This window comes from Pan paniscus, chromosome 19, assembly GCF_029289425.2.
Source record: "Pan paniscus chromosome 19, NHGRI_mPanPan1-v2.0_pri, whole genome shotgun sequence".
NCBI classification, from domain to species: Eukaryota; Metazoa; Chordata; class Mammalia; order Primates; family Hominidae; genus Pan; species Pan paniscus.
Window position 1 is genome coordinate 53,006,418 of NC_073268.2, and position 16,297 is coordinate 53,022,714.

Sequence of the window (16,297 nt, forward strand, 5' to 3'; positions counted from 1 at the left end):
GCGCGGTGGCTCACGCCTGTCATCCCAACACTCTGAGAAGCTGATACCAGAGGATCACTTGAGGCCAGGAGATCAAGACCAGCCTGGGCAACATAGCAAGCCCCCCGTGTCTACAAAAAGTATAAATAAGGCCGGGCGCAGTGGCTCACGCCTGTAATCCCAGCACTTTGGGAGGCCAAGGAGGTTGGATCACGAGGTCAGGAGATCGAGACCATCCTGGCTAACACGGTGAAACCCCGTCTCTACTAAAAATACAAAAAAAAATAAAAAAATAAAAAAATAAAAAATTAGCCGGGCGTAGTGGCGGGTGCCTGTAGTCCCAGCTACCCGGGAGGCTGAGGCAGGAGAATGGCGTGAACCCGGGAGGCGGAGGTTGCAGTGAGCCGAGACTGCGCCACTGCACTCCAGCCTGGGCGACAGAGCGAGACTCTGTCTCAAAAAAAATAAAAAATAAATAAAATAAATAAATTTAGCCAGGTGTGGTGGCCTGCGCCTATAATCCCAGGTAGTCGGGAGGCTGAGCCCAGGAGTTCGAGGCTGCAGTGAGCTATGATCACACCACTGCACTCCAGCCTGGGCAGCAGAGCAAGAAGACCCTGTCTCAACAAAACAAAAACAACACATGAGGAAACTAAGTCCAGAAGCAGGAGAGCTAGGACCCGAGGATCCAGGTGTCTCACTACCACCGGTCAGCCAAGTACAGGCACTTCCTGGGCCTCTGCGCCCCGGGGCCGGGGTTTAGAATCTCTCTGAGGTCAGGGCCAGCTTCATGTGCTGCAGCAGCGCAGGTGACGGTGCCTCGACCAGCGGCCGTTACGGCCCCTGCCCTGGGGCGCTGGGACTTAAGCCTGGAGATCGTGGAAGCCTCCAACTCCAGCACAGGGGGGGCCCGCACTCCTTGATGCCTCCGCAGTCTTCGAACAGACGGGGAAACTGAGGCCCTAAGAGGCCTAAAGCCTACACTTCCCCGCGGAATGCGGCGGGCGCGGGCGGGTTAAAGGGGCGGGGCCGGCGCTGGCCCAGCCCGCGGCTCCCCCCAGCGCCCTCGCCCCGGCGCTCCCTAGCCCGGCGCAGCCCGGCAGCGAGAGCGGCGCCATGGAGGCCACCGGGGTGCTGCCGTTCGTGCGTGGCGTGGACCTCAGCGGCAACGACTTCAAGGTGAGCCGGGCCGGGCGCGAGCCGGGCCTCCCTGCAGGCCTTCTCTTCCGCCCGGCCCGCTTGGCCTCCGCTTCCTGTCCCGCTCGGCTCCAGGCCCTGCGTGTCCCAGGGACTGCGGCCGGGGCGGGGTGGGGCTCTCCCCTGGCCAGGAATGGACCTCCGAGGCCTCCGCCCAGTGCCTGTACGGGGAGACCGAGGCTGGGCAGGCCGGGGACGGACGCTTGGACTCGGAGTCCCGCCGGGGGCCCGGCCGGGAGCCCCCAGCCCGCGTCCGTGTTCTCGGTCTAGGCTGGATGGTGGCCTGGGGATCGGGCGAGCCTCCCCGCCCCTCTGAGGTCACACGCCCAAGCCAGGCCCTGACTCAGGGATGGCTGCCCGGCTGCCCAGGGGCGGGTGTGGAGCCGACTCATCACTGCCCTCTCGCCGCCACCGCCACCCGCCATCCTGTGTGATCCTGGGCCTCTCAGATCACTTCCCCTCTCAGAGCCTAGGCTTTCTCAGCCGGTGAAGGGGCTTAAAAGTCTCCTCCTTGGACGCAAGGAGTATAGTGAGATTTGTTGGTGTGGAGAGTGTGTCAGGCCGGTGTGCCAGGTGCTGGGTGGCAGTTGTCTGAGCAGCTGCTGGACTGAGAGAAAAGGGACCGGAGCCCAGCCCTCCGCAGCCAGTGGGTGGGGCGGCGGGGTGGTTCCAGGACTCAAGAATGAGACAGGCATTGCCTGACCAAAGGGGAAGCAGAGAAAGAGAGGGAGGGAGAGCTGGCTGGAGGGTCAGCCTCACCTTCAGGGTGGGTGACTGGCAGGGTCGGCCTGGGTTGTTGGTCTGGGACTGGGGCCGAGGAGGCAGGTTTTTCCTGCGTTTACCTGCCTGTGTACACACCTTTGACCCCAAGTACAAGTGGCTACACCACTTTTCCCTGACCCCATCCCCACCACCCTAACCTGGGGTCCCTGTTCCTCTTTGCTGAACTGGGAGAGTCCGAGTCACCAGCTGGGAATGTGGCGCTAGGGGGAAAGGAATATCAGCCGCAGGCACTGAAGGCACCTACTGCCCCAGACTTGGTGCCACAAGGGCTGGAGGTGCCGAGGTGGGCGTTCACACACCAGGGGAGTGCAGTGATGCTGGCCTGCCCTGCAGGGTGGGGAGCCACGGTCTCCGCAAGCAAGGGTTTGACCCTGGCGGTGAGTTGCCTGTGTGCTGATGGCAGGATGAGGGCACAGGTGGCGCCTTTGCAAAGGCTTGGAAGGGGGATCCCCCACCCCAGGCAGCCAGTCAGAGCGTGGAATGCTAGGTGAAGGAATTTGAGCCGAGCTAACCACAGAGCCGGATGCTGGGCTTTCACCTGAAACAAGCCAGTTTTGTCCTGGCCCTCCTGGGGCCCAGAATCCAGTAGGAGAGACAAATCTTAGGCCAACACTTTTGTCACGGGGGGGCTTAAAAGTCCCATTCTATGGGTGAAGAAATTGAGGCACAATGATGAAATGACTTGTCTGTGTTCTCACAGATGGTGAGAATTGGTTCTGTGGCTCCCCAAAGGCTCCCATGGGCTGGAGGAGCCATAGAAGGTGGTGAGCAGGGGCTCTGTGCTTCACCTTGACATCCTTCCCCCAGGGCGGCTACTTCCCTGAGAATGTCAAGGCCATGACCAGCCTGCGGTGGCTGAAGCTGAACCGCACTGGCCTCTGCTACCTGCCCGAGGAGCTGGCCGCCCTGCAGAAGCTGGTAAGGGGGTTTGGGCAGGCAGGGGAGGGTCCCTGTGGATGAGCCAGGTGGGCAGAGCCTGTGGAGAAGGCAGACAACTTCTCCAGAGAGAGGAACACCGACAGCTATGAGCAGAGCTGGAAGAAAGGGAGTGGGCACCCTGTCCAGGGAGGTGTGCAAGAAGAGGCCGGGTGAGTGAGGGAGGGAAGCTGCAGGGGTAGTTGGGCCAGTGTGGCTGAGGCCTTCCTGGATGGTGCAGAGTTGTGGAGGCAGGCAGGGACTCTGGACACCCCACCCACCCTGCTGAGCCTGTGCTCCCCATTCTGGTCCAGGAACACTTGTCTGTGAGCCACAACAACCTGACCACGCTTCACGGGGAGCTGTCCAGCCTGCCATCGCTGCGCGTGAGTGCTGGCCAGGAGGCCACCGAGCTTGGGGTTGGGGCCAAGGTCCGGTCAGGGACGTGAAGCCTGGGCTAGACACCAAGCTGGGCCAGCGTTTCTGCCCACCTCCGTGTCAGGCTCAGAGGCTCAGGTGTCACAGAGGGGCCCTCTCATTAGAGGTTACAGCAGTGCCCTGTGTAAAGTAACCCATGTGGATCAGATAATTCCATCAGGAAAAAGGTAAAGAAATCCAAAATCTTACCAGCCGTTATGGACAATAACTACAGTAATAATAGCCAAGACTGGCTGAGCAATGTTCCCACTATTCTGTTAGGATTTTTTCATATGCTCTAGCCCTCCACTAATATTGCAGAAGAGAAACTTGGCCACCAAGGCAGATTACTTGCCCCAGGTCACAGAGCCAGGCAGTGGTAGAGCTGGTGTTGAGTGGGGTTTGGCCGGGAGCACCGTGTACCTTCTACCCAAGACTTGAACGTCCCAGAACATCAGGCCCTTGGCCAGACCCTGTAGGCCTCAACGAGGGCCATCCCATCTGAAGTCAGAGCCCTGGAGATGTTTAGGGCACAGCTTCTGACTTGGATTCTCTGAGTTCAAAGCTGGGCTTTGCCACTTCCTGGTGATGTGACTTTGTACAAATCGCTTCTACCTTCTGGGCCTCCTCTGCAAGTGCAGTGGTTGGGAGGGGCAGCAGTGACCCCGTGAAGCAGCAGCAGGGTGCCGCACAGGCATTCAGACTGGAGAAGTGGCGGGGCAGCTCTGGTGACTCCCGTTGTCACTTGGAGTCACGACACCATTCTCTGGCCCTGTTCCCTCATGCTCAAGCTTTCTGCATGTCTGTAAGGTGTAAGGAGGTGTCAGTCTTAAGTTAGGGAGAGAAAGCAGACTTCCTCTCCATCCAGATTCTGATTTCTCTGTGGTCCACTTCTCTCCCTCTGTTCTGAAAACCCTGACTCAGACCTTACCCCTGTCTCACCTTCTGGAATTAAGAAGAAGAGAAATGGTTTGAACAGAAAAGGTTCCCTGAGGGCCCTGTGCTGGGGCTCTGGGGCACATTTGAGCTGGGCTTTGAGGCATGAATAGGAGCTCACTGGGAGGCTAGGAAGAGCGCTCCAGGAGAGGGAGCTATTTGATCAAAGGCCAGAGGTGAGAGAGTCCTCAGGCCTGGCCTCTGGTGAGCTGCCTGAGGAGGTGTCCCTCTCTAGACTCTGTTCCTTCCTGAGAGTGGAAGCCAGGAATTATAGACTCTTATGGTTTATTCCCAGGCCATCGTGGCCCGAGCCAACAGTCTGAAGAATTCCGGAGTCCCCGATGACATCTTCAAGCTAGATGATCTCTCAGTCCTGGTCAGTGGCTACCCACTCACCTGGCCCCTATGCTAGCCGGACCATTCAATCCCCACTCACTATAAAAGTCCCTGGGGCCATTGTTATCCCATTTTGCAGATGGGAAAACTGAGTCTTGGAGTGGATAATACCTTGCCTGAGGTCACTTTTGGAGTCAGATCCCTAACCCAGGCACTCTTCCTCCCAAGTCCCTGGCTGTCTCCCTTTGGCCCTGAAACCCCCTCATCTACCCCCACACCCAACTCAGTGCCCTGCCTGATCCCCAAGCTTGGCAGACGCCTGGTGGGGAGGAGACTCCCCTGACCTGGGTCTTGCCCCTTCTACCCAGGACTTGAGCCACAACCAGCTGACGGAGTGCCCGCGGGAGCTGGAGAACGCCAAGAACATGCTGGTGCTGAACCTCAGCCACAACAGGTGCCAGGCCAGTGGGGGGCAGGGGGCAGGTGGGCCCTGGGGGGTGGCTGGTGCTGACTCAGGTGGCTCCTGCTCCCCACCCGTAGCATCGACACCATCCCCAACCAGCTCTTCATCAACCTCACTGACCTACTATACCTGGACCTCAGCGAGAACCGCCTGGAGAGCCTGCCCCCGCAGATGCGCCGCCTGGTGCACCTGCAGACGCTCGTGCTCAATGGAAACCCCCTGCTGCATGCACAGCTCCGGTGGGCGCCCCCTCGGACCGCACTCCTGCAGAAGCCACCCTGAGGAGTCTGGCCGGGCCCCTTCACTTCCCAGGGCCCTAACCCTTCTCCCTTAGGCCCAGCCATCCCTCTGTGCAGGCAGCACCCCTCAGTGTACAACCTCCTAAGTATCATGTCCACCTCTCAGTCCTGTCTTCCCGCTTACACACCCCGCAACCACCCTTCGGCTTGTCCCTTCAACCAGATGTGACCTCACACCTACCCTCTGGGCCCTGTGCTTTTGGTCCTGCCCCGCCAAGCCCCACCCTTAACACTCCCTAGGTGGGCCCTGGCCCTGACCACTCACGTCACCCTGGCAGGCAGCTCCCAGCGATGACGGCCCTGCAGACCCTGCACCTGCGGAGCACCCAGCGCACCCAGAGCAACCTGCCCACCAGCCTGGAGGGTCTGAGCAACCTCGCAGGTCAGGCAGCCCCAGGAGCCCCTCTGAGCTCTGGCCCCCTCTGGGCCCTCTTGCTTCCTTGGGTGGAAGGGGTTGAACCCTGCTCTTCGGACCAATGCCCAGAGGGAAAAGGCTGGAGTTATGTTACAGTGACTTTTGCGATTATGATGATGCCTTAACACTGACTTTATGCCTAGAAAACTCCCCCGCAACCCCCATGTGAGGGAGTTTGTCCAAATGGAGAAACTTGGGTGCACAGCAGTTGTCACTTGCCTAAGCCACACAGCTCAGAGGTGGCAGAGCTGGGGTTCACACTAGGGCTGGCTGCCCTGGCACCTGGTGTATGGGCCCCAGCTGATGCACCCCACCCTGCACCCCAGACGTGGACCTGTCCTGCAATGACCTGACGCGGGTGCCCGAGTGTCTGTACACCCTCCCCAGCCTGCGCCGCCTCAACCTCAGCAGCAACCAGATCACGGAGCTGTCCCTGTGCATAGACCAGTGGGTGCACGTGGAAACTCTGAACCTGTCCCGAAATCAGCTCACCTCACTGCCCGTGCGTCTGAGGCCCTCAGTAGGGGGATGGGAGGAAGGCCGTGAGCCTGGCCCTGACCTCCCACCCCTGCCCGTTCCCCCTCCAGTCAGCCATTTGCAAGCTGAGCAAGCTGAAGAAGCTGTACCTGAATTCCAACAAGCTGGACTTTGACGGGCTGCCCTCAGGCATTGGCAAGCTCACCAACCTGGAAGAGTTCATGGCTGCCAACAACAACCTGGAGCTGGTCCCTGAAAGTCTCTGCAGGTGCTGGGCAGGGCTGGGGCTAGCAGGGGCACTTGCAGCACAGAGAACCCCAGGATCGTAGTCAGAGCCCACCCTGTGGTCTGTGCAAGTCAGACAAAATGAAGATGGGTTAATTCACCTTTTCTTTTCTTTTCTTTTTTGTTTTTGAGACAGAGTCTCGCTCTGTCGCCTGGGCTGGAATGTAGTGGTGCAATCTCGGCTGACTGCAGCCTCTGTCTCCCAGGTTCAAGCGAATCTCCTGCCTCAGCCTCCTGAGTAGCTGGGATTATAGGCGTGTGCTACCACGCCCGGCTCTTTTTGTATTTTTAGTAGAGATGGGGTCTCACCATGTTGGCCAGGCTGGTCTTGAATGCCTGTCCTCAAATGATCAGCCTCCCAAAGTGCTGGGATTACAGGTGTGAGCCACCACGCCCGGCCCAGTTAACTCACCTTTGTGGATGAAGACCACAGTCCCATGCCAGCCATTCCCAACTTGAGCCCCTGAGAGCACCCTTCGGGGGGCACTGTTAGGGACAAGGCCACATGACGTGGGAACGCAGCGTTGCTTTCCTCCCCTTCTGGAGATCACAGTGCCCATAACATGGTCTCTTGGCTCTGAGAAGTCCTTCAGGCAGAGAATGGAGACCCCCGCCAGTTCCTCTGACCCTACCTGCCTCCCCTCCCCAGGACTAGGGGTTTTCTTGCCCACTTCCCCTTGTCTGTCACCTGCCTGAGGCCCTGGCTGGCCCTGTCTTCACAGGTGCCCAAAGCTGAGGAAACTTGTCCTGAACAAGAACCACCTGGTGACCCTCCCAGAAGCCATCCATTTCCTGACGGAGATCGAGGTCAGGCATGCTGGGTTTGAGAGGGCTCAAGAGAGACAAGCAAGGGGTGTGCCCTGGAGCAAGGGGGACCCAGCAGAGGCCTCCTGAGGGAGGTGGCCAGTGCCAGGGTGCCCGTGGGGAGAAGGTGGGCCCCACCTCCCTGCATCCAGAGTACATTCCACAGTCTCATTTAAGCCCCCAGCCAGCCCCAGAGGTGGGTGGGAGGAGAACCCAGTTCCCTGACCTCTCAGCCCTGGCGGCTGCAGACAAGAGCAAGAAACTGGATTGGTGTGTCTGGGAGGTGGGACCCAGGCTCAGTGCCGGCTCTGCTCACCCTATGGGGCAGGTCCTGGATGTGCGGGAGAACCCCAACCTGGTCATGCCACCCAAGCCCGCAGACCGTGCTGCTGAGTGGTACAACATCGACTTCTCACTGCAGAACCAGCTGCGGCTAGCGGGTGCCTCTCCTGCTACCGTGGCTGCGGCTGCAGCTGGTGAGTGGGGAAAGGTCTGGCCTGGGAACGGGGGCTCCTCTCCAGGCCTCAAATGACACATCTGTAAATTGGGTGGCATACAGCTTTCTGGACCCTGGTGGGTGGAGTTGGCCCCTGGTTGGTCGCATGCCCAAGGGGGCAGCAGGCCCAGTGAGGGCTCAGCTGTTTGCCCCTCCGCTAAGCAGGGAGTGGGCCCAAGGACCCTATGGCTCGCAAGATGCGACTGCGGAGGCGCAAGGATTCAGCCCAAGATGACCAGGCCAAGCAGGTGCTGAAGGGCATGTCAGATGTTGCCCAGGAGAAGAACAAAAAGCAGGAGGTGAGCCAGGCCAGGGCTGGGACAAGGCAGGGAGCCTTAGCTTCCGCTGAAGGCCGACCCTGGCCTTGACCCTGGCCAAGAGGGACGGGGGGTGCTGGGCAGAAAGAACAGCTGTGCAAAGGCCCTAAGGTGTGGGTAGCAAGTAAAGACTGGCCTGAGTGGCTTCACAGAGTCAAGCCGTGCTCTGTGACTCTGCCCCCAGGAGAGCGCAGATGCCCGGGCCCCCAGCGGGAAGGTGCGGCGTTGGGACCAGGGCCTGGAGAAGCCCCGCCTTGACTACTCCGAGTTCTTCACGGAGGACGTGGGCCAGCTGCCCGGACTGACCATCTGGCAGATAGAGAACTTCGTGCCTGTGCTGGTGGAGGAAGCCTTCCACGGCAAGTTCTACGAGGCTGACTGCTACATTGTGCTCAAGGTGAGGGCTGGGCATGCTGTTAGGGGCCATGTGGCCCAGTACCTTCCTCTAAGATGGCTCAGTCCCCAACTCCAGAGTTTTGTTCAGGGAGGCCAGGTGGGAGGTGGGCAGGCTGCAGGAGGTGGTCCAGGCACAGGGGCAGTACAAAGCCCCTGGGGCTGGGAAGCCTGTGCTGTTCAGAGTGGCGTCTCCGGGGTGGCCGGAAGGCCAGGATGAAAGCTGATGTGGCCGGTGCCTTGGCTTCCAGACCTTTCTGGATGACAGCGGCTCCCTCAACTGGGAGATCTACTACTGGATTGGCGGGGAGGCCACACTCGACAAGAAAGCTTGCTCTGCCATCCACGCTGTCAACTTGCGCAACTACCTGGGTGCCGAGTGCCGCACTGTCCGGGAGGAGATGGGCGATGAGAGCGAGGAGTTCCTGCAGGTGCCAGCCCGTTAAAATTGGGGGTGGGCAGAGTGGGGTTCCCAGGGAACTCTGGTGCAGGGGCAGTGGGCCCAAGGCAGGTAGGCAGAACAGGTGGGCAGGCAGGGAGCTGGGGTTAAAGGGGGTGGATCAACGATACTGTGCGAGACCTAAGGCAGACCGCAGGGTGAGGTCTAAGGTGGCCAAAGCCTGGGTCAGCAAAGGAGAGTTCTGGAACGCAGGGCAGAATTCAGCCGGGCAAGGATAAGGGTACAGGCTGGGCATGGGAGCTAGACCAGTGGGCTGACACAGGGGAGCTGAGAGTAGGGTGGAAGGGGTGTTGCCAAGAGCAGTGAGGAGGTAGGGCCAAAACCTGTTATTAGGAGGCGAGGACACACCTGGATGCCAAGGAGGTGGGGCCAAGGGCAGGACCAGAGTCCAGTCTTGAATAAATTACTGAGCAGTGTTAGCCGCCAGCTGGTTACACCTAGACATATGTTCGCATGTACACACATGTGGAGTTTATGCACACACCCCACCCGCTCCGAGTTTTTTTTACCCACATTCATCCAGGTTTCCACTCTTCCATGAACCCACTTGTTTGTGTACCCTGATATGCGTGCATCTAAACACGCTGCTGGCATCTTTACAAACGTGGGTGAACGTGTCCATATTTTTCATACATCCCAACACCCTGATGTGTGTATGTTTATAGACACAGATGTGTATGTTTTATTTTAGACAGACTCTCGCTTTGTTGCCCAGGCTGGAGTGCAGTGGCACAATCTTGGCTCACTGCAACCTCCGCCCCCAGGGTTCAAGCGATTCTCCTGCCTCAGCCTCCCAAGTAGCTGGGATTACAGGCATGTGCCACCACGCCTAGCTAATTTTTGTATTTTTTTAGTAGTGATGGGGTTTTGCCATGTTGGCCAGGCTGGTCTCGAACTCCTGACCTTAGGTGATCCACCCGCCTTGGCCTCCCAAAGTACTAAGATTACAGGCATGAGCCACCGTGCCCAGCCAGATCTGTTTTTTTTTGTTGTTGTTGTTTGTTTGTTTGTTTGAAGACAGAGTTTTGCTGTTGTTGCCCAGGCTGGAGTACAATGGCACAATCTCAGCTCACTGCAACCTCCGCCTCCCAGGTTCAAACAATTCTCCTGCCTCAGCCTCCCGAGTAGCTGGGATTACAGGCATGCACCACCACGCCTGGCTAATTTATGTATTTTTAGTAGAGACAGGGTTTCTCCATGTTGGTCAGGCTGGTCTCCAACTCCTGACCTCAGGTGATCCACCCACCTCAGACTCCTGAAGTGCTGGGATTACAGGCATCATAGATTTGTAGCACTCAATTCACCTGTATGCAACTCTGTACCCCCACCTGAGGGGCAGTGGTTGGTGGGGGAGGGGGCAGCTCAGTGATGAAGAACCACACCCTCACACGCACAGGTGTTTGACAACGACATCTCCTACATTGAGGGTGGAACAGCCAGTGGCTTCTACACTGTGGAAGACACGCACTATGTCACCAGGTGAGGGTGTGTGGGCAGTGGGGGGTATGGACCTGGAGTCTGCTGGCAAGGGGTGGAGGGGAGGGTGTTGGGGCTAAGTTAGGCCCTTGGTGCCTACACTGAGCCACTCTTGCCCTGCGCCCAGGATGTATCGTGTGTATGGGAAAAAGAACATCAAGTTGGAGCCTGTGCCCCTCAAGGGGACCTCTCTGGACCCAAGGTGAGCCCCAACAATGTGAGGTGGGGGTGCTTCATCCTCAGCCTCCTCCCCACCAGTGCGGGCAGGTGTGGGCCTCTTAGAAGAGGAGGCCCTCTAGCAATTCCCGCCCACGAGCTTGGCGGGGGGTCCCTGGGGCTTACCCAGAAACCCCATAGTGAGGGATTTTTTTTGGTGGGGTCAGGAGCATGGGGTGCCCATTGCCCCATGCACCATCACAGCTCCTTCCTGCCCCTTCTTGTCCAGGTTTGTTTTCCTGCTGGACCGAGGGCTAGACATCTACGTATGGCGGGGGGCCCAGGCCACACTGAGCAGCACCACCAAGGCCAGGTACGAGGACACCGTGGGGTCTTTTGTGTGAAGGAAAGGGGTGTGAGCCTCGCTGATGACTTTGCATCCTGCTCTCAGGCTCTTTGCAGAGAAAATTAACAAGAATGAGCGGAAAGGGAAGGCCGAGATCACACTGCTGGTGCAGGGCCAGGAGCTCCCAGAGTTCTGGGAGGCACTGGGTGGGGAGCCCTCTGAGATCAAGAAGCACGTGCCTGATGACTTCTGGCCGCCGCAGCCCAAGCTGTACAAGGTGAGCCCTGCTGCTGAGGCCCACCTTGGCCTCCCAAGTTCACCCACCGACTGGGGGAATGGACTACACACCGATGTAGTTGGCTTTGGGCTCCATCTCGACTTTGGTGGGGAGAGGGTGCCACCTTCTGGACAAGGAACAGTATGAGCAAAGGTCTGGAGGCTGCTTTTGAGAAGTAGCCTGACGGAGTCTTTCCAGGATGGTGGGGCCGTAGGGGAGACAGAAGCACCTAGTGCCAGGGCTGAGAACCTTGGCTCAATTATCTAGATTCTTGTGAACAGGAAAGGGACAAGTTAATTAGAAATGGCATGAAGGGCCTGGAGAGGGCGGGCAGGGAAAACTCCATTTAAAAGCCCTTCTGAAAGGATATCCCTAAAAAGACCTTGAAGGGGAGGGGGAAACAGAAGCAGTCATTGAGCCACGCTGCAGGGCAGGGCTGGTTCCAGAGCAGAGGGCTGTGTGGGTGAGGTTCCTGTCTCCAGATCCCTTCCCTGCCATGCTCATCCTTCCTGCCAGGTGGGCCTGGGCTTGGGCTACCTGGAGCTGCCACAGATCAACTACAAGCTCTCCGTGGAACATAAGCAGCGTCCCAAGGTGGGGCTGATGCCAAGAATGCGGCTGGTAAGAGATGCAGGAGGAGGGCGCGGGGCCGGATCCCTCCCCGTTGGCTGGGCTTTGACCTCCAGACTCCCGGTCCGCAGCTGCAGAGTCTGCTGGACACGCGCTGCGTGTACATTCTGGACTGTTGGTCCGACGTGTTCATCTGGCTCGGCCGCAAGTCCCCGCGCCTGGTGCGCGCTGCCGCCCTCAAGCTGGGTCAGGAGCTGTGCGGGATGCTGCACCGGCCACGCCATGCCACGGTCAGCCGCAGCCTCGAGGGCACCGAGGCGCAGGTGCGCTTGCAGCTTCGGAGGCCCCTCCCCAGGATCCTTCGCACCCTGACATGCCCTGACCCCTGTGGCTTCACTACCTCCCTACAGAGCTGGGCCCAAACCCACCTCCTCTTTGCTGACTCTGCCCAGGCCCCGCCCCCTCTGCAAGCTGCCCCTCCTATTCCTACCTCCGTGTCCGAGGCCCCGCCTCCCAAGCCCCGCCCTAGATCTCCCTTGGGTCCCGCCTCAAGCCTCAGGCTACTTCCTCCAACTCTAATCATGCCGCACCCCTCATGGTTAGTTGATGGCCTCCCTGGCAGGTGTTCAAGGCCAAGTTCAAGAATTGGGACGATGTGTTGACGGTGGACTACACACGCAACGCGGAGGCCGTGCTGCAGAGCCCGGGTCTCTCCGGGAAGGTGAAACGCGACGCCGAGAAGAAAGACCAGATGAAGGCTGACCTCACTGCGCTTTTCCTGCCGCGGCAGCCGCCCATGTCGCTGGCCGAGGTGGGGGCAGGGCCGGGACCGGGGCGGGGTGGGGGAGGGCAGGCCGAGGGCGGGGCCTATGCGCAGAGCGCGCTCAGACCTGCCGCGGGGCGGGTCCCTGCCACCTGCAGGCGGAGCAGCTGATGGAGGAGTGGAACGAAGACCTAGACGGCATGGAGGGTTTCGTGCTGGAGGGCAAGAAGTTTGCGCGGCTGCCGGAAGAGGAGTTTGGCCACTTCTACACGCGGGACTGCTACGTCTTCCTCTGCAGGTGCCACCTCAGCACTCCCTTCCCCAAGTCCCTCCCCTGGTGCTGGGGGCTCGAGCCCCTGCTCACAACCTTCCAACCCGGCAGGTACTGGGTGCCCGTGGAGTACGAGGAGGAGGAAAAGAAGGAAGACAAGGAGGAGGAGAAGGCCGAGGGCAAAGAAGGCGAGGAAGCAACCGCTGAGGCAGAGGAGAAGCAGCCAGAGGAGGACTTCCAGTGCATCGTGTACTTCTGGCAGGGCCGTGAAGCCTCCAATATGGGCTGGCTCACCTTCACCTTCAGCCTGCAAAAGAAGTTCGAGAGCCTCTTCCCTGGGAAGCTGGAGGTGTGCCTGGCAGCCCCGCGAGCCCGAGGCCAGGCGGAGGGGTGTGGTGGGGCCCAGACCCAGCGAAGGTTAGGCTCCCGAGGGGCAGGTAGGGGTCCAGGGAGCTGCCCCTAACACTTCCACATCCCCAGGTGGTACGCATGACGCAGCAGCAGGAGAACCCCAAGTTCCTGTCCCATTTCAAGAGGAAGTTCATCATCCACCGGGGCAAGAGGAAGGCAGTCCAGGGCGCCCAACAGCCCAGCCTCTACCAGATCCGCACCAACGGCAGCGCCCTCTGCACCCGGTGCCTGGCTGGGGGAGGACGCAGTGACGAGCAGGCGTCAGGGAGCCAGGCCTGACTCCTTGCTGATGCCCCATCCCTTCCACAGGTGCATCCAGATCAACACCGACTCCAGCCTCCTCAACTCCGAGTTCTGCTTCATCCTCAAGGTGGGGTTGTGGGTGTGAGCCAGGACTCCGTGGACCAAGGGGTGGGGTGTTTGGGGGCTGAGTCAGCTGCGAATACCCCCACCCCTGCACACTCCCCAGGTTCCCTTTGAGAGTGAGGACAACCAGGGCATCGTGTATGCCTGGGTGGGCCGGGCATCAGACCCTGACGAAGCCAAGTTGGCAGAAGACATCCTGAACACCATGTTTGACACCTCCTACAGCAAGCAGGTCAGGAGGCGGGTGGGCAGGCGGGCAGGCGGGCACACACAGAGGAGCCAGGGCAGGCAGGGGCCCTGGGCTGGACTGGCCTTTCCCGCAGGTTATCAACGAAGGCGAGGAGCCTGAGAACTTCTTCTGGGTAGGCATTGGGGCACAGAAGCCCTATGATGACGATGCCGAGTACATGAAACACACACGGCTCTTCCGGTGAGGCCAGGGCCCTGACCCTCCCCTCAGTCCTGGCACTGCTGCTTATGACCTCTGGCCTCACCTTGACCCTTGATTCCCAGGTGCTCCAATGAGAAGGGCTACTTTGCAGTGACTGAGAAATGCTCCGACTTTTGCCAAGATGACCTGGCAGATGATGACATCATGTTGCTAGACAATGGCCAAGAGGTGTGATGTTGCCACTAGCCCTGCCCATCCAAGGAGGCGCCCATAGACTTACTTACAAATGGGAATTCTCGGGCCAGGAGCAAGGGGCTGTTCCCAGGCACCCATGCAACCGTATCTCCCCTGCTGCCCCCACAGGTCTACATGTGGGTGGGGACCCAGACTAGCCAGGTGGAGATCAAGCTGAGCCTGAAGGCCTGCCAGGTAATCTGGGTGGAGGGAGGGCCGAGGTGGGCCTGTGGGCAGGGCAGGGTCATCACCCGAGGCTCGCTGTCCCCTTGCCAGGTATATATCCAGCACATGCGGTCCAAGGAACATGAGCGGCCGCGCCGGCTGCGCCTGGTCCGCAAGGGCAATGAGCAGCACGCCTTTACCCGCTGCTTCCATGCCTGGAGCGCCTTCTGCAAGGCCCTGGCCTAAGACAGGCTGGCACAGCCCCAGGCTTGGTGAGGAAGAGGAAGGGGCCTCATCCACTGTCTGCTAGCAAAGAATGTACTCAGGTGACACCACCTGCTCCAGCCACGTCCAGTGCCACAGTCCCCAGTAGCCTCAAGCAGCACCAATGGGGATGACCCCGACTGACAGGTGCCCTCAGGGGTCTGGGAAATCCAACTCTCTCCACAGTGTGAGTGCACGTGTGAAGCCCCCTCACTCTTCCGCCAGGGATAAAGCAGATGTGGATGCCCTTTAAGAGATATTAAATGCTTTTATTTTCAATATTAAAAATCAGTATTTTTAATATTAAAATGGCGCTAATTTTAACAAAACGACAGAAAAAAAACCCCAAGGTACAATCTACAGGGAAACTCACCTTGACCCCCCCCCCCCACCCCCCCGGACACACACAGCTGACTAGGCCCCAGTTGTGGGTGCCCAGCAGAGCTCCCAGTCACATCCATGCCCGCACACACACACTCATGACAGGCTGGGGACTGGCCCAGAAGCAGGTACCAAAATAGTTTACTTTTAGAAACAACTGTCCAGCCCAGGCGCTAGAAAAATACTCTTTGCAGGGCTGGGCATGGTGGCTCACGCCTGTAATCCCAGCACTTTGGGAGGCCGAGGTGGGCGGATCACGAGGTCAGGAGATCGAGACCATCCTGGCTAACATGGTGAAACCCCCTCTCTACTAAAAATACAGAAAAAATTAGCTGGGCGTGGTGGCGGGCGCCTGTAGTCCCAGCTACTTGGGAGGCTGAGGCAGAAGAATGGCGTGAACCCAGAAGGCGGGGCTTGCAGTGAGCAGAGATGGGGCCACTGCACTCCAGCCTGGGCGACAGAGCAAGACTCCGTCTTTAAAAAAAAAAAAAAAAAAAAGGAAAAATACTCTGCAAAGTGAGGGGGAAGGATGGTGTGTGCAGGTGGGGGAGGTGGCACAGGTGCTGGGCCCCACCTGTCCTCTTCCCTAGGCAGCGGGCCCCCAGGGCAGCCAAATGCCTGCAGGAGGGCTCAGTTCTGGCCCAGGTCCCAGGCCCACACCCTGGGGCTGGTGCTGCTCCAGGGCCCAGGGTCAGGCGGGACAGGACAGCAGGTCCCAGTGGAGCCTACAGGTTAGCAGGCGTGGTTCTATGTTAAGGGGCCAGGCAGGTGCCAGGGATCCAGCACTCCAGCTCCGAGCAGGGCAGGTGGAGGTCGGGATAGTTCTGGCCTTCCTGGAAGAGGGAGAGAAGAGGTATCAGCAGAAGGTGAGGGAGGGCAAAAGAGGGCAGATGGATTGCCACAGCGGCCAGACCACACAGGTGCTGCCACTGTCTCCTCTGAAGGGCAGGCATGGCCCTTCAGTGACTGCCTGAGATGGGCTTGCTGAGTCTCCAGATGGGTATCCAAGCGCCAGGCCACATATGCCCCACTGAGGCCAGGGAGAGGCACCAGACAAAGAGCTGGGAGGTGTCCATGTCCTGTGCAGGGTGAGGCTATGGCCTACAGTAGTCAGGTGCCTGGGAACATGAGGCAGCAAATGCGCTGGGCAGATCTATGGGCCCCACATCTAGGTGAGGATCCACAGACTCAGGCAGGGGTAAGTCAGCCACTTGCTGGGCCCAACCGATGAGACCTGACCTCGTGCACCTCAGT

At 59.3% G+C, this 16,297-nt stretch overlaps 2 protein-coding genes across 11 annotated transcripts in view; one reads left to right on the forward strand and one right to left on the reverse strand.

Moving 5' to 3' along the window:
- FLII (FLII actin remodeling protein) lies at positions 1 to 14,950 on the forward strand. Of its 5 annotated transcripts, none has more exons than XM_034942286.3 (30): positions 1 to 1,158; positions 2,767 to 2,877; positions 3,189 to 3,260; positions 4,523 to 4,603; positions 4,932 to 5,017; positions 5,104 to 5,265; positions 5,604 to 5,707; positions 6,067 to 6,242; positions 6,328 to 6,485; positions 7,225 to 7,309; positions 7,635 to 7,782; positions 7,968 to 8,101; positions 8,304 to 8,516; positions 8,764 to 8,943; positions 10,369 to 10,451; positions 10,576 to 10,650; positions 10,894 to 10,977; positions 11,056 to 11,227; positions 11,744 to 11,848; positions 11,929 to 12,120; positions 12,420 to 12,608; positions 12,719 to 12,858; positions 12,943 to 13,180; positions 13,312 to 13,466; positions 13,552 to 13,612; positions 13,712 to 13,840; positions 13,932 to 14,038; positions 14,122 to 14,227; positions 14,363 to 14,428; positions 14,510 to 14,950. In XM_034942286.3, exons 1-30 carry the CDS (start codon positions 1,096 to 1,098, stop codon positions 14,642 to 14,644), a joined length of 3,810 nt encoding a protein of 1,269 aa, XP_034798177.1. In that variant the 5' UTR covers positions 1 to 1,095; the 3' UTR covers positions 14,645 to 14,950. The 5 variants fall into 5 exon arrangements, 4 of the variants coding, with proteins under 4 accessions (XP_034798177.1, XP_034798176.1, XP_054957765.1 ...); XM_034942285.3 differs by having other exon boundaries at positions 1,001 to 1,158; positions 7,965 to 8,101; XM_055101790.2 differs by lacking the exon at positions 5,104 to 5,265 and having other exon boundaries at positions 1,001 to 1,158; positions 7,965 to 8,101.
- Positions 14,911 to 16,297, reverse strand: part of LLGL1 (LLGL scribble cell polarity complex component 1) — a 19,253-nt gene continuing 17,866 nt past the window's right edge. For 4 of the 6 annotated variants that reach the window (XM_063599194.1, XM_063599193.1, XM_063599191.1 and 1 more), the window contains exon 22: positions 14,911 to 15,876. In XM_063599194.1, coding sequence (XP_063455264.1) covers positions 15,735 to 15,876 — 142 coding nt within the window. In that variant the 3' untranslated portion in view covers positions 14,911 to 15,734. The remainder of the gene's footprint in view (positions 15,877 to 16,297) is intronic. The other 2 variants (XM_055101794.2, XM_034942292.3) reach the window with 1 other exon arrangement.

What these genes read in the sequence shown, in the direction of transcription:
- FLII (XM_034942285.3), top strand. Translation starts at nt 1,096, where the DNA reads ATGGAGGCCACCGGGGTGCTGCCGTTCGTGCGTGGCGTGGACCTCAGC. An exon ending in GTCCCTGAAAGTCTCTGCAG is followed by an intron (nt 6,486 to 7,224) that starts GTGCTGGGCAGG and finishes CTGTCTTCACAG; the next exon opens with GTGCCCAAAGCTGAGGAAAC. An exon ending in TGCTAGACAATGGCCAAGAG is followed by an intron (nt 14,228 to 14,362) that starts GTGTGATGTTGC and finishes CTGCCCCCACAG; the next exon opens with GTCTACATGTGGGTGGGGAC.